Below are 16,878 nucleotides of genomic sequence, written 5' to 3' on the forward strand. Positions count from 1 at the left end.
TGGAGGGGAGGGAGGGCTCCTCGAGGTGGTGTGGGGGGGTTTGTGTGCGTGCTTCAGCCTGCGGCGGTGCTGGGAGCTGGCCCGGGGTGGGTTTGACCCCCAGGTTTGCTGCCTTGGTCTCTCAGATGGAAGAAACACTGAATGGACCTAGGAGGGGGATGATCCCGAAAAGCTTCTCCACCAAAGTATCACCCGTGTGAGCCTCCCTGGAGATGTTCCCTCTGCTTTTCTGGTGCGTGTTTGTGGTGGACGCTCCCTTGGACAGAGGGCTGGCGGCTGCCAAATGGGCGGCCTGAGCCTGGGGGGGTTAAAGCCGTGGAGCCTCTGCCCAAACCTCCCACCGCAGGAGATCTCTGTCCCTGGCCTCCTCCTGCCACAAACCGTGGCTGCCAGGCTGCTGGCAGTCGGCTGGTGCCCGTCTGCTTCCCATCAGCGGGAGGCACCCGTGTTTGCAGGGCCCTCCGGGTCTGCCTCGCTGTTGATCAATTGACTGAATGAGCCCTCCTTGTAAAAATAGGACTTTGCCGGGCTTTTAAGGTGTCGTTTATCAGGTGCTGTGCCGTGGCAGTTGGCGAGGAGCTGGCTGGCTCGGGAACAAGGCAGGCACTGCAGCCGACCTGTGGCCAGTAGCTGCTGATACTTCAACAAGTTGGTTTAATTTTTCTTTGTTCAACACTGCAGTGGTGTCTCTGAGGAGCTGCCCAGCGTCACGGACTGGCTGGGGGATGCTCCAGTCCTCCCCAGCCAGCTGAGGGGCAGAGGCGAGACCCACCTGCACACCAAAGCCCCCCTCGCCAGGGGTCCTGGCCAGCAGTGCTGGTAGCCAGGTTGCCACAGGAATTACAGCAAACACAACCTGTCAGTGATTTCCAGCATCGGAAGACGTTCTTTACCCTGCTGGGGAGCTGCTCACAGGTGAACGGGGGGGTGCTGCCCTGTGATTCCCCAAGGTAACAGCGATTTTCTGGGCGCATCTGGGCGGTGAACTGGCTGCTGCCAGCCTGAGCCCCTGCTCAGCCTGGCTGTCACTAAAGGCATTGGAGTGCTTAGGGAATTAGCGGTTGCATAAGCTGCCTGTCTCTGAGGGGGCTTTGCCGCCGTGCAATGCTCATTTAGGGTCAGGTAGAGCACGCAGCAGAGCAGGGGACACGAAAATTACAGATCTGTAGCTTGGAGCCTCGCGTGAAGCTCACGCACCCCGCAGGAGCACGCAGGTTGGGGAGTTTTTGCGCATCCTCCCTGGCTCCGTGGATTAACGTGGGACTGTGGGAAAGCTGCCAGGGCCGGGAGACAAATCCAGACTTTGTAAATCCTTTCATCTGCCGGGCGGATCCATACAATTGAGTATTACCCGGTTTATTATTGTTAGTTGATTACATCCCCGCCGGTCAGCGCACACGGGGCTGCGTGGCCGCGGGGTGGCAAGTGGTGTGGCAGGGCACGCTGTGCAGGAGGGCCTGACACTGCTTTCAGAGCACATCGGGGGAGAAGGGACAAATCCCCCCGCCCAAACAGCTCCCCAGGGTTTTCTTACACACCTTTGGGGGCTGAGCCTGCTGTGAGCGTGGCAGGATCGGGCCCCTGCTCTTCTGGCAGCGGGGTGAGCAGCCTCGGTGGGGACGTGAGTTGGTGAAGGTGGGGAGGCGATGTGTGGGGTGGGGCGAGCACCTGTAGCTGGGATTAACGGGGTGAAGTGAGGCGAAGGAGAAAGTCAGGAACGGTTTCCTCAGGGTGAAAGCTATCAGGCTGGGGCAGAGCTTCTCGAGGAAGGTCCTTGCTTACTCGGGTCATGTGAAAATGAGAATGGGAGGAAAATCTTGCTTTGGGGAGGAGATGGGCGACCTCAGCAGCTTCTGGGGGATGTGATGGGCTCTCCACAGGAACAGGGCATTTCTGGGAGCCAGTGTTTGCACTGCAGGTGGGGCAAGGCAGGGTCTTTTGCTGAGCGTTGGATTTGGGGGAGCTGAACGCTGATGTTTCTACCAAAGCAAGATGCCACCGGCATCAGGTGGCAGCAGGAGCTTGTCCCTGTGTAGGACAGAGCCCTGGCAGGCCTTGAAATGCTGCTCCCAACATTTGTTGCCCTTCTTTGCCTGGCTTGTGAGGAGGAAGGAGCGCATGGGATGTATCTCTCAGGAGTGGGAGCAACTGGGACATAGAATACTTTGGGAACTCCTGGGCTGGGTGACCTGAAGCATCTTTATCATTTTTATGAGTGCCGTTACCTTATCCATGTAATTTCCTTCCACATTCCTGGGCTTGAACCAGAACAACCCCCTTTGTCTGCAGGTGTAATGACTCATTTCCCTTCTCCACGCACTGTGCAGCCCCAGAAGGTAGTTACTGAAAGGATGCCTGCACTGGGTTGTCTTATTTTGTCTTTTATGTGAGTAACAAAGAGCTGTTTGTGGAAATAAGCTCATCCTCTCCCTCACCTGGTTCTCAGCTGGTGCTGGGAGGTGGGTGCAGGGCAGCGCCAGGCAGCCCTGTGCAGTGAGCAGAGGGGAGACGCCTGGGGCAACACGTGGGTTCAGGTGGTCAGGAAAGAAGGGTTTTGGATCTGGGTCCTCTTCTGTACCTGGGTCCCTTTCTGTGTCCCTTCGTGTTGCCTCTGCTCTGCCCTGCTCCGTGTCACAGAGCCCTGAGCCCTTTCTCTGACTCGTGGATGTGATGCCGCAGAGCAAGCAGGGCTCTGTGCTGCAGCTTACTGCTGAGAGCCCACGCTTCAAACCAAAATGCAGAATGTGTTTTCGAAGCCGAATGTGCAGAGGTGGCTCCTGTGGGTGCAGCTGGAGCGTCCGGGCCGAGGGCGAGGCGTGGAGGCAGCTCCTGGCCGCGCAGCGAGGTGAGCGTGAACCGGGAGCGTTCAGCCCAGTCCAAAGTGCTCCGGCGAGAGGCAATAAACCTGTTAATAAATAACAGCGAGAGCTGGCTGCGTTGCATGTTTGTAACTGCTGGAAGTGTCCTTGGGGGAAACGTATCCTCAGGTCGGCACGGTCCTTTTGCAAAGCTGTAGCGAGTTTGTTTGGCTTGTGGGATCAGAAAATCTCCTCTGATCACCCGACATCTGAATCACTCTGGGATTGATTTTATCATCCCCGGTGGACAAACGCCTGGGTTGTCTGGGTGGGATGTGCCCCACTCACGTTCCCTGTGCAGCGGGGTGGCTCAGCGTCCCCTCAAAAGGTTCGGTCCCAGGAAGGTCTGGCTGTGTAGGGCGCCTCCGAAAGCTCCTGGGTAGGGGTGGTGGCTGAGATGATAGCACAGCACAGTCATTGGGGAGATTTCTCTTTCTAAATGATCACTCCCACTTTTATTGTAGCGACGTTGCACCATTAACTTAGCTAAAACAGTTGTTATTTCCTATTGTCTCATCGCATCAGTGCAGCCCGGTGATACGCTTTAATCTCCTCCTCCATCTTGTTGCTGCTCCCTTAAGCATTTCCTAATAGCGTGATGTGTAAGGCATTGTCTAGCCTTTCTTTCTAGGCATTAATTATACGTTTCCTGTACTCAGATCCTTCAACTCCACCACGTGGCATCCTGTGCAGGTATCTGGGATCCCTGTTACGCTCAGTTTTGGGCTATAGCACATTTTTGGCTGGCCTACCACTGTTCCCAGCTGGCTCCGACAAACCATCCACCAGCGCCTTGCAGCCAACGCATTACACTTGACAGCCCCTTTCCTGTTTAATTTCCTCTTGCAAATTCCCCTCCAGCTGGCAGGAGAGGGCTGCAGGTAGGGAGAGGGGTAGGGAGGCTTTCCAAAAAGCGCATTTCCCTTCACCCGTGTGTGAGAACACAGGCAGCAGTCTGTGCTCCGTTTGTGGGATTTGATGGCAAAAAGGGCTGCTTTGTGCCCCCACTCCTGTTGCCCACCAGCACCTGCCTTGAGTCCCACCTCCGTGGTGTGTTTGGGCTAGCAGCCAAGCACCTTCCTTGTCACGTGTGGGTTTTTGTCCTGGTGACTTGTCTACTTCATCCCAAATGTGTCTGAACCCCAACGTCAAGCCCCTGTGCTGCAAGGGTCTTCACAGCCTGCTGGAAGGGGATGGGTTCCCCTGGTGCTCCAGCCTGCAGCAGGGATTTGTTTCTTGGCTGGGACCCCAAAAAACTCCAGGTCACTGCGAGGGACCAGCACATCAAAGCAGCTAATTGCAGAGCACACCTACATCCCAAACTGAACCAGGGCTGAATGTCGGGACCTGTGCCGGTGCCTTTCCTGCCTGGTGTGAGCCACTTTGCTCTCCAGCAGTGGTTATTTTTGGCAAATAGGACACGGAGCTGGGCTTCTTCCTGCAGCCTAGCCAGGTTCCATATCCTTGGCCATAGAAATTTGTGTCTCGTTGACACAGATGCACACAATCCCCAAGTCGAGAAGAGCTTAGTGTGCAGGGATTTATACGCTCTCCAGCAATTGCCTTAAGCCATAGGCTTGTGGCTATTTTAGGTTTTCTCTCTTTCTCTCCAAGGTTCTGACCAGAAATTTCATCCCCAGCTGAAAAATGCATGAAATTGGACGCGTTTCCATTAAAAACGCTCTCTTGATAAATCAGCATTTTCCATGAAAAACCACTTTCCCTAAGAAGTTCCCACTGGCTCCAGCCCCAGGTAGCATGGCAGGAGCAGGTGGCACCGTGAAACTACGCTGGGCAGGAGGAGGCTCCTGCCCTCTCCAGGCATGACCTGGGGAATTTCGGAGTTTTTAGGCTCTGCTGCTCATGGGGAGAGGCTGGGGCAGCCGATGCTGATGCTGATGGAGGGGCACAAGTGAGGAAGGTGGGAAAAGGCCCCGGGCGTGAGCCCACCTCCCAGCGGGGCTTCCTCGTCCTTCGCCCCTGTGCAACCCAACCAAAGCCCAGCCGGCCTCCGAACCAGCAACTTGTGCTGCTCGTTTGCTTCTTTTTTTTTTTTTTGTTTAATTAGCTCTCCCAGCGTTTCACCCCATCCGGCTTTTCTTCGGCTGTCACTCTCGCCCCTTCTCCTGGCTGGGCCCAGCAGCCGGCGTCAGCGCATTCCTGAGCACAGGGAGGTTGTGCTGCTGCTGCCCCTTCTGCGCCCCGAGGGCTTTGATCCCGCTCCAGCCCTTTCCCACCGAGGCATCACTTTTGAATGAGTTCCCGCTTTCAGCCTCCTCCTATGTGGCAGACAAAGGGGGCCGAGGAAGGAGGGGGGGAAGGCTGTTTACCCTCATCAGGAATGGTCGAGTGGCCGGAGTCAATGGAGCCGATTTTTCATTAACCTAATCGTTAGGTTTTCGCACCCCCGATTAATTTTTTCCCGTCGGTACTGTGTTGTTCGCATCTACGAGAGCTTTTTAATAGGGGGCTCCCCAAGAATCACGGGGGTATTTGAGGACTGGAAATTCGAGGTTAATTTCTCTCTGGGCTCGGTGGTAGAGGAGTTCTGAGTTTTAATTATCGCACAGCTCGGATTCCTGACGGTTGAGGAGTGCGTTGGAAAGGCCGGTGCCCATTGTGTGCGGCGGGTAATTATGCAGTCCTCTCCCGGGCGCGCTGGGTTTATTGTCCAGAAGAATCTTCCCAAGCAAAGGGGGGAGCAGATTTACAACCAGAAATGCATTTTCAGAGCCTGCAAAAGTTTCAATGTGATGTTTACAGGGAAAGACTGCTGCAAATATTTAAAATCTTTTGTATTTAAAAGCAAAACAAAAAAAACAAACAAAAAAACCAAACCAACACATTGATTTAGCTGATAATTGGCCTTTGCCATCTCAGGATGCTGAGGAAGCCGTTTTGTGAACTCAGGAGAGCCCTTCTGCAGCCGGGCTGCCTCGTGCTACCAGTTTCTAAGCTGAGTTCCTTCAAAGGCCACGGGAATTTCTGCACAAAACCTGCCGGCCCATTTGCATGTACAGCACTGAATGTAAGATTTACGGCCATCTGAAACCGGGCAGGGCTTCCTCCCGAGGAGGTAATGCTAATGTATCCAGGAGAAAATGCTTATGGATTCAAACAAACCTGAAATTTCAAAGCAAAACTCATTCACAAGAGCTGTATTTCACAAGGCTTTGGATTAACCTGATGTCTTCTGCACAGGCTTGGTGTGGTTAGGGGTTTGTCATAAAAATGGAGAAACTTCAGCAAAAGGCTGGTCAAAAATGATGAAGATTTAGCAACTGCAAGAACCCCCTGCATCTTTCCAAGGTGGTATCAAACCTGTGGGCATTTGTGGGGGTTCAGATCTTGGGGGCAAACATTTCTGTGGACATGGGCACGGCTGTCTGCGTAGTCTGCTTCAGACTTAATGTTGGCCTCCTGTAGGGTTATTGATTTCTGTGGAAAAGCTGGAAATCTTAAAGATGAGAGCTCTGTTTTTCAGGGGTACTAGCTCTGAGATCTCTAGCAGTGTTTTAAAACAGCCGAGTGTTTCCAGTATCACCTTCATATTGCACACATCCCACTGCTATCAGAGCCTGCTCTCTGTGTCCTTTCACCTTTCTTTGCCAGCTGCTGAGCACTGAGGTGAGAATTTCTGCAGGGGATGGGAAACCAAAATGCGTGGATGGTTTCAGGTTATTAGATCTAATATACCAGTCAAAGACTGTATTTTGTTTTTGCTTTCAAATAATTGTGGTTCTTGCTTTCTGGAATTTAAGTGAAATAGCCACGGATTTTCTCATGCATTACACGTACAGGATAGTCATGGGAACCAGGCCTGAAGCACTGCTGGGGTCACCTAACTCATTCCTTTCCCCAGGGCAGACTCAGGTGTGCCTAAACCGCTCCTGACAGATGTTTGCCTACCCTGTTCATGAAAGCCATCATCAATGGCAGTTCCATGACCTCCAGGGGCCATCTCTTCCAGCCCTTATGCATCCCTGCTGGCTTTTCCTGGGTGGACACAGAGAGCAATTATTTGCTTCATCTTTTTTTGACAGCCATTTACATACTTGAATCCGTTACTGTGTCTTTGTTCAGCTTCCCTTCTCCAGTCTGGGTTCCTTCAAGCTCTTCTGCCAGATGATGCTCTCTGCACTCTGATCCTCCTTACTTCTCTTCCCTGAACTCTTTCCAACTAGTCCACATGAGCCTTGAAGCGTGATGCCTAAACCTGGGTGCAGATCCCTGGTCAGGGTCACTAACAGCAGTGATGAAGGAGGATTATTTCCCCTGTTTACATACAGGGCTCTTGTTTCTGTGTCCCAGTGCGATCCCACGTCCTGCTTGGCACAGCGTGGCACCGATTCTTCTATGTGTTACAAACTGCGGGAGCCCCCAGGATCACTTTCCACAGAAGTGCTGTGCGTGAGGGGTTGAGGGATGCTGCCATGATATCAAGGCTTTGCCCAGAGCATGCTGGCTGTGTGACGGGCTCAGTCTTCGGATGATATTATACAGACAGGGATGGGGCTACTGCAGCAGTAGCCAGCATCAGGTGGGCAATCAGGCTGTGTTTTGGGTATGGAAAGGAGGAATTAGGTAACAGGACTGACACAGGAGGCAATACGTACAGCCTGTCCCCTTGGCTTCAGGGTTCTCCCCTTGGCCATCCCCTCATGGTGTTTTCTGGAGGCTGCAGCATCCATGGAGGTGCCCCAAAAGGAGGGTGCGGAGCAGAGCGGGCTCCTCTGCCCCAAGCAGTCACACCACCCCACAGGTTCTGGGTGGTTGGCAGCCACTAGCTTGGAGTTGTAGAAGCCACTAATCGGCTTCGGAGCTTTTTCTAACGGGGCCACGTGACCGTGTTACCAAGATTAAAGCAGCACGAGGAAGGAAAAGAGGCTTAAACAACTCAGGGTGCCTAGCAGGTCATTTTAACCTTTTCATAATCATTAAAGCTGCAGAATCCCATTAGCCGTGAGTGACTTGCAGCCCTGCTCCCTGAGCGAGCGCTGTTGACACAACTTGGTGCTCGCCTCCCTCTGTCCCCAAGGAGGGAGCTTGTAGGGCCTGAACTGCAAGGAAAAGGTCTGGCTGCTCCCTCCTGGGCACCAGGGATGTCCATTTACCACTGAGGAGCAATACCCGGGTCTGCCAACAGCGGGGGATTTAGCTCTCTAAAATTAGTCTCTCGTCACTCGTGGAAGGTCCTGCTTAGGCCAGACCATGGTAGCTCAGCCCTTGCCCATCTGTAGCAGTAGCAGGGAGGTACAGGATAAGGAAGATTAGGGTGATCTCTTAATTCACTGCCTTGGCACTGGTCAACAGGCAATGGCGTTACTCTGCTGGGACTGGTGATAGCAGAAGCTCTTGCAGTGTTGCAGCGAGGCTCTGACACGGGAAGCAAAGCCTTTTGGCTGGAGCTCAACATTGACAGTGGAAGGGTGGATCCCTCCGATCCACCTCCAGCTCGGATGCTGTCCTGCTTTCTCTAGAAGTGCCCTTTTCGTGCTCAGGCAGTCCTTCGCTGAGCACATATACGTGGTTGGACAGCAAATGGCTTCTTCGAGAGGCTGAGCAAAAAGTGAAATCTGCCTGGTGTCACGGAGCCGGGGTGGGTGCCGCACATCCTGCAGCACCTGGAACCGATCCAGGGAGCACCTGCACCCTCTGACAGCGAAGGCTTTTGTATGCACGGGGCAAGAGAGCTGCAGCTCATGGAAATCAGCCTTCCCCCGTTACATGTGCACCAGTCAAGACTGTCTGGCTGTGCATATATTGGACATTAATATTTCTAGCACCGTGTTTACTTATTGCATCTAATTACAGCCTGCCTGCTCTTGCTTGAAAGCTCGTTCTGAGGCTGAACCTCAAATAAACCCCACGCTGATTGTTCTCCGAGTGTTGTCCACAGCCAGGCATTAAAACACAACTTGTAAAGCAAACACAAATCTTTTACTAGCTTGTTTACCTTGAAAATCTCTGGAGGACAGAAGGAAAGATTTCCCCAGGAAGCCTGGACCAGCAGCAGTGGCCACTACTTGTGGCTTGGCTCATCCGTCATGCAGGCAAGGAGAACAGGTCGGAAATGTTGCTGAGCACTTTGGGGCTCGCTGCATCATTTTTTTTCCCTATGGGAAGACAGCAAAATGCTCTCCCTTTCTCCTGTGTAGGGATGTAAATAAAGTGAGACTGGAGGAAAGTACAATCTGTATCAGCAGGAGCAGAGGCTCTTCACGTTGTATGGGGGTGCGTTTGAGCCCTGCCTGCTCTTGCCCTCTGCCAGAGGTGAAGTAGCACCGGAGAAGCCACCCCACCAGCTGTCCCTCTGGGAGAAGGGGAAGTGCAGTGTCAGGCTACAGGATCGGAGATGTTTCACCACCCTCTCAGTTCTGTTTCCCTCTTCCTCCTTGCACTCTGTGCTGCTTTATTTACCCCTTCCCATTAAGCAGGTTTTACAGGTCGAGTGGGTTAGAGTGCTGGGATGCAGGAGATCTCCGCCGGCTCCTGCTTTGCTTTGAGGTGATAGCAGGGTGGCCCCGTGGAGGCTGTAATGTAAAGGTCACCAGGCAAAAAAAAATAGGAGATACCGGTCGGCACTTTCTGAAGAGACAAGACAGCTCTCTCCTGGCTGTGCTGCCATACCGAGCACACACATGCACACGCTCCTCCTTTCCTATCAGCCTTGTCCTAATGAAATCCCGATAAGATATCAGGAGCTCTTGAGCTCCTGGTGACAGTGGCAGCGGGCAGATGTTCAGTGCTGGAAGGTGCTGGCGTGGCTGGGAGACGAGCGGGGAGCAGCAAAAGCTGAAGTCAGAGCGACCTTATCAGCCTCGTCCAGGCTGGCTGGAGGCTGCTAAGCTCCCAGACAGGCCTAATGGGCTGGAACTGAGTTGGGAACGTGTGGGCATGGAAAACTTCAGAGCTCTTAGCTAGAGACTCGCTTGGAAACGTTAATTAAATAGCTCCAGTGGCATCTGTCCCATCCTGCCGGGGCAGCGCTGTGCAGCAGCACAGCCTTGCTGCCAGCACACATCCACTGCTGTGGGATGGTTAAAAACGTGTGTGGTAGGCTGAGACTGGATTTCTGTGTTTGGATTGACAATGCCCTTCTCTATTGTTTTGAATACTGGTTTAATACCTATTCTATACCTGAGACATCGTCTGCACCTTAAAAATATGGTCCTGGTATTTGTTTGGACTAAGGCAGTGTCCATTCAGTAAAAATCTGCTCAAAGTGGGCTGGGAGCCTGTGTCTGCCATATGCCCTGTTGTGGCTTATTCTCTGATTGCATCCCAAGGGAGACCCCAGATTGTGGCCAAGCTCCTGCTGGAGAGGTGTGGTGCTTGGGGTTAGCAGCAGCTGATATTTTGGACCCGAGAGCAGAGAAGGGGGTCACTGAGCTGCTTCACCTCACTGCTGGCTTCCTTCTTTTGGCTTTTACCTGCCTGTTGTCTGCAAACCTGCCCTCCCGTCCACTCACACACTGTCCCAGCTGTGGTTAGTGATGTTTTCAACAGGGACTAGCAGGGCTGGAGCCTGGGTGTCACGTCTGCTCAGGCAGGAGAACCACCTTTGTTCAGCGGGACAGGGGCTGGCGTGGGGACAGCAGCCAAGTCCCTTGGATGCCAGCAGCATCCTCCAGCTGCCAGAAGGGGAGGTTTAGCTTGGACATCAGGAGGAATTTCTTCATGGAACGGGTGGTCAAGCTTTGGGGAAGGCTGCCCAGGGCACTGGTGGAGTCCCCGTGCCTGGAGGTGTTTCAGAGATGTGTGGACGTGGCACCAAGGGGCATGTCAAGGGACGAGGGTTCAGCGATGGGACTCAGTAAGGCAGGCTAATAGTTGGACTTGATCTTGAAGGTCTTTTCCAACCTAGATGATTCTGTGGTTCTATGAATGGGGTTTTGCTGGTGAGAGCAGAAAGATGGGGGCTGCCTAGGAAAAATCAAGGGTTGGGGGCTTGTTCTCCTCTAAAAAGTTTCCTTCAATGGCAAGATATAAAAAGGTGTGGGTTTCATCTGCTTCCTAGCTGCTCTGAAAGAGCCCCGTTGCCTTAATAAATCAACTACTCTATGAGATGTAACCACTGGCCTATTTTTCAGCCTGCTTGTCTGAGTCAAGAAGCAAAACCAGCAGAGCAATAAGAATCTGAAATATTGTGCTGAAGAGCAGAGGTGTGATAACAAAACTGCCGACAGACAGCGAAGTGTTTTATTGAGCGCAGGTGAAGTTCTTTCTCTGAGATGATCTTTGATGGAAGAGGAGGAAGGAAAAATATCACCATCTCATCACAGGAGGGAGAACGAGGCAGCTGGCTGCAAGGTGTGAGCCGGGCAGAACATCGCTCAGTCCCACACCTTTCCTCCTCGGGTATGGGTTTGGGAGAAGCCCTTTAGGGTCGCTGCTTTTGATGAGGGGAGGAAGAATCTTGTTAGCAGGACACTGACAAAGCAGATATAGCCGTGCTTCGCTGTCGTGAGTCGTGCTTTGTAAATGTAGCTCCTGGGGAGAAAAGGCAGCAGGAGGAGTTCTGCATTGCCCACGCGGGGTGCAGGCCCTGTCCTGCTGCCACTGAGGCAGCTGGGAGTCAGCATCCTCCTCTCAGACTGCTACCCTAACCTTTTCTGGCCTCTCTGTTGTGAACTGTGCTAAGTAAAGGCATTACCTTCCTTCTCACGTCCATCTAAGCGCTGAAGTAAGGAAGGCCTCGTTATAAGCAGGTCTTAAATAAAGGTGGCTCGATGCCAGCTGTGTAGCTACGATGCAAGCCTCTGCTCCGCGTGCTCGTGGTTTTGAGAAATAACATACACGGAAATAAAAACATTTCCGTTGTTACTGTCAAAATAAATGTATAATTCATCTCACTTACCCCTCAGACAGATTTCTCTGAAATCTCAAATGAGGATCGGAAAGGCTCCAGTGTCTCCAAGTGTCTTTTAAAATGACATTGCTCTGTGCTCAGCAGGCTTAGGGATTGTTTTGATTGTTGAAACAGTTTCTAATTTATGCTTTAAAAAAGCTTCAGGAGCCAGGCAGTTCCCTGCTCCCTCAAAGGTCTTTTAGTTAAAACAAGGTAGAGCGATTTGTCTTGCCTCAATTTAGCAGTAATGAGTATTAAGTGGTTTATCTACGTGGAGAAAAGTTACTCAGCGAGATTACATCAAAGTTGAATTACACCCGATTCCAGATGGAGTGTATTTTTTAAGACGGTAAATCTTGAGAAGGGTGGATAATAACAGCAATGCTCCTTCGCGGGCTGGAATGTGACTCTTTTACCTCTCACGGAGATAATGTGAGGAGCTACGTCCAATTAGTTCTTCAAAGGCTTTATAGAGAAATGGGACTTGAGGTTTTACAGCTCTGCCAACAGTTTGGCTGGAAGCATTTATACAGCATAAGCGAGCCGTGGCTGATTGCGACAGCAGCACGATTTCCACCGGTGCTGCTTGTGGAGGTGGCAAGGTGGGGACCAGCCCCAGACTGGCTTTTGCTGCTGAAAGGTGCTCCTGGTGTGGTGGCTGGGTAGCACCCGGTCTGATGTGTGACAGGGAGGGTGGAGGTGAGAGGTGTGGGGTTTTGAGGGGAAATTCCTGCTGTCTGGCCTGCTAGGGGAGGTGTTGCTCATGCAGCAGCTGCCCGTGACCCTGAGGAGTGTGACAGGAGGAACACGTTGATCCCAGGTGGCACTGAGGGCCACAGCATCCTCCTGAAAAGCTGATCTGATGTATGCCCACCATCCTTGTCTGCTTCTGTGGTGACAGACAGAGCTGACTGATGTCTCGCCATGTCCGACCAGGCCGTTGGCCTTGCACCAGCAGGCGGGGGCAGACATAAAGCTGGTGCCACGCTGCTACGGGAGGTGCTGTGGTACGTCCCAGCACCCAGGCCTAGCAACCATGCTGCCAAGGAGAGTGCGTTCGTGCTGAGGGTGAAGCATTCCTCATGGCTGATGGCAGGCCTTGACAAGGTGGTGGGACCATCCATTTAATTCTTAATGAAGGGGATGAGGGGGTCCAAGCCGTCAGCATTCCAGCTCTGCTGCCTCTCCTGGGTGGGTCAGCGGGGCCATCCTCAGCCCACGGCTGTGGGGGAGGCAGGCAAGGGGGGAGACTCGCTGATAAGAGGAAGGTCAGAGGCAGAAAAATGTTGGGAATGTGTTTCTTGATCTAAAGTGGGAGAGACTCAGCCTGGGGTTCTGCTGCCGAGCCCTGGAGTGTTGCTGCCGGCTGTCAGGAGAGGTATGGGATTCTTTAAACCTGAGATCAAGGTGCAGATGGCTTGTGTGGCACCCACCTCAGCACCGGCAGGTCCAGAAGATGGAGAGCATTCATCTCTGAGGGCATGGTGAGGGTGGTGACGGCTCTGAGCATGGTTTCTCAGCCTTTGCTGGAGATAGAGCATCTTCTGCTGACAAAAGAGCTCATTTGCTTTTTTTTCCCTTGTATTTTACATTGCTGTGAAGTGTCTTTAGGCTGAGGTCAGATCTCAGATGTAGTCTGGGGTCGAACAGTGGTGTTTGAAGAATTCTAGCAAATCTCAAACAAGCTTTTCAGACTGGAGGTGGTTGTGGAGTGCACTGGTTCCTGGGGATGCAGGGGTTGCCCCCTCAACATGCCCACAGAATACCTTTTTCTTTGCAAGGATAGGAAATAAAGTAGAAAATTATTCTCTCCCCATTTACATTTCTTGGTCAACTATGGTCAATTTCCATGGTCAACCAGCCACTCACTTCTTGTCACTCCAAGGGCCTGAACACAACAGCTTCTGCGTCCCAACTGGACCATTTAACATTACATTCCTGTAGCTGTTAGCAATGCTGAAGCCACCACAAACACATGAGAAGGGTTGCTCGTGAGGCTCGGTCTCTCTCCTCCATTTTGGGCCAAGTACCCTGTGCTCCAGGTAGAGCTGCACAAAAGGGCCTCCTGCAGCTTCCCTGCCCACCATGGACAAGGGACTGGGAGAAGGGACTTGTCGGGCTCAGAAATAGTTCCCATAAGCTTTTGTTGATGTTGTTGCTGCCCTTTGTGCACAGCGTAGCGTGGTGGTCTGTATCTGGCACAATAAGAAGTAGTGATAAGAGAGTACAGAGGTGTGGGGGGCGCTGCGTGGAGCGGGCTCCCTGCTGTCCAGCTGCTAACAGGGGAAAGGTTGCTTAAAGGTTGATTATTCTGGAGCCTGTGTGTGACCTGCAACACGTCCTTAGCATTATCTAGCATTTTTGCACTTGTTTATGCAAGTGTTGCTGCCTGTGCCATGTACGCACGCAGAGGCTGTGCTCAGTCCAGAGGCAGGCGTGGGCTGAGCCTGTCCTTTGGCACCGCCGTGAATCCTTCCTTGGAGCTGCTTCGATTGCCTCAGTGCTACGAGATAAAAATCAGGAGCTGATGTATCAGGATTGCTGCTTTCCTTGGGTAAGGCACTTACCTCTGCTGCTGCCCTAGCAGCATGTGCTTGCTTCCTGCTGGGGCTGGAGCGCGGGTGGGGAAGGACACCTTATCTGAGCAGATCTGCAGATGGAGCCTGTTGTATCCAGCACACAAGCGGAAAAGGTGGAGTCCCAAGGTGTCTTCAGGCTGAGCCGGAGGCTGTTCTGGGAACTGGTTAGCCAAATGGGTGTTACCGGGCTGGATTTAGGGGTAAGTAAACAAAATGTAGTGGGTAGAGGAGGTGAAACTGTGCTCCATGAGCTTTAAGAATTCCCTGATCACCCTGATGGAGGGCAGGTTCATTACTAATTCAGCAAGTTCTTTAAGCTGGAGCTGAAATCTTGCTGACTTAAGCAGAGAGCTTTTGTGGCGTTATAGCCTACACATCTCTATATGCATGGCTGGATTCACAACACCGTTGTCATGAAGCCTTAGCTGGGAAGGTGAGGTGCTATGGATCGATCACATAACCTGCTTCGTTTGCCCTCCTTTCCTCTGATCTGAACTCCTCCTGGGTTTGAGCTGTTGTTGGGCAGATGGTTTGCGATCCCTGCAGCTGAAGGTGATGCTGTTGTGAACCTCACGGCCACTTAAACTGTTGGTGGAACTTGCATAGTTCCCTATGGTGTCACCTTTTTTTTTTTTTTTTATGAGGATTTATTTGGATTTCCTGGGTTTGCACAAAGTGCAATCAAAACAAAGAAGCGAACATGTTTTCTTTGACAGTGTGCGCACTTTAGCTGGGCACTTGACTCCAGTGGGTCCTGCTGTTTTTTTATGTGTGGTTTGGCTCTTGCCTATGGTAGCACTTTTCCAAGCATATTCCAATTTTTCTCTTGAACAGTCAGAGCACTCCAAGTGCTTAGCAGTAGCTTTTTTGCAAAACTACCCAGAGAGTCGCCAAGAAGCAGCAGTCAGGCTTGCGTTTGGCAGGAACTGGCACCGGGTAAGATAAGCTTCTTGGCGTGGTGCGAGCCTAAACCTTCCACATGTGCAGGTGCAGGCATTTGCGTGTGGAAAGCTGTAGCTGCTGGTGCCTGCTGGCCATGCCGGGGCTGAGCCCAGGGTGCCGGCAGGCAGCAACGCGCGGCGGCATCAGCGCAGTTGCATAACGCTCGCTTCCTCTGATTCATGCTCAGTGTGAAGTCCCGTGGCTGAATAGCGGCTTTCGCAGGCGCTCCATAATAAATGAAACGAGGGAAAATAGAATTCCATTTCACAGAGCCCTTTTAACAATGCAGAAACCATTCAGTTTCTTTTTTATTTTTTATTTTTTTTATTTCTTGTGCTAAAGCTGCAAAACTCGCTCCCTCTTGTCCTCCTGCTGCAACAATTTGCAGCCTCTGCTACCAAAATTACAAGTGGAAGGGAAATATTACAAACATCCAGATGGATAGAAGGAACTATTGCAAACTGTTAAGCTGTAATGAAAGTGGATAAAAGGTTTCCCCCAGGTTCCTTTAATTTCTTCTCTGTGAAATTTGCAAATGTGGTGTTTCAAAGTGCATTTCAAAACCAACCCCAAATGTTTTGGACAGCAGTAAGCCACCCACAGTGCTTGCTGGCAAATTATTTTCGGTGCCAGGTCTGCTATCTGGTGCTTCTGCCTTACTGTAGTGGTAAACTGGCCATTGACTTCCTCCAAGTCGAGTATCACCATTTTACGTGGGGTTACACTGTACTGTAATTTTCTGTTTAGGGTCACATGCTGCCACTAGAAAAAAGAGATCTCATGGGTGGGCATTTCTGTGGCACACTTCAGGCTGTGTGCGTGCTTCAGCTTGGTGGCCTGGCTGTATACCTCGTACCCTGATGCAGTGATGGCAGCTCCTGGCAGTGCTGTCCCTATTTGTGTGATTTTTTTCACTTGGTTTTGCAAGACAAAGGTGTGCCTTTGAGGGGGAGTAGTTTATTTGAATGTGAAAGGAAACATCTTGTTCTGTTGTTGAGTATTTTGGTGCATTTAGGTGAATAAGAATGTCTTTCAAAGCTACAAAATTACTTCCAGAAATTACAAAGCTCAGTCTTTCAGCTTCACTTCACTTCCTTTCTCCCCTTCTGCCCAACCTGGTGGCACTGATGGATTCACAGAAGATACTGCTTTGCTGAATCTCAGCTCTTTGGTGAAAAAACACTTTTAGCAGAAACCCTCCTTGTCCTTTACACTTGAGTTTTTAATACATTTATTTTCCCCATGCTTTCCACAGACAGGGGAAATATTTTGCTGTCTTACGTGTAAAACAAGAAATGTAAACATATTTTTTTCTTTTTTCCTAAAGATTCGTCTTCCAACTACATCAGGCAACTTGAAACAAAAGTGAAACTGCTGGAGGATGACAACAAGCTTCTCTCTCAGGTAGGTTTTTTATTCCCTCATGGGTATTAACGTTGCTGTTCCGCTCCTGTATAGCTGTGTTAGCCCACCTGAATTCAGTGGGGACTTCGTACAAGGGGAAGAGCATACTGGTACCAGCCCCCCACTACTGGAACTTGGTCTTGTTTTGTTATGCAACTTTTGCAGTAATGCTACCTCAAAATTACATATAGGGAAAAAAAGTAAACTCTGTTAATGTCCGTGTCTGTGTGTTCAGCAGAAATGT

The 16,878-nt window shown here is 51.5% G+C and overlaps 1 protein-coding gene across 4 annotated transcripts in view; it reads left to right on the forward strand.

Moving 5' to 3' along the window:
• Positions 1 to 16,878, forward strand: part of CCDC85C (coiled-coil domain containing 85C) — a 104,631-nt gene that overhangs the window by 46,463 nt on the left and 41,290 nt on the right. For all 4 annotated transcript variants that reach the window (XM_068682798.1, XM_068682796.1, XM_068682797.1 and 1 more), the window contains one exon: positions 16,558 to 16,634. In XM_068682798.1, the coding sequence (XP_068538899.1) occupies positions 16,558 to 16,634 (77 nt within the window). The remainder of the gene's footprint in view (positions 1 to 16,557; positions 16,635 to 16,878) is intronic.

This window comes from Anas acuta, chromosome 5, assembly GCF_963932015.1.
Source record: "Anas acuta chromosome 5, bAnaAcu1.1, whole genome shotgun sequence".
NCBI classification, from domain to species: Eukaryota; Metazoa; Chordata; class Aves; order Anseriformes; family Anatidae; genus Anas; species Anas acuta.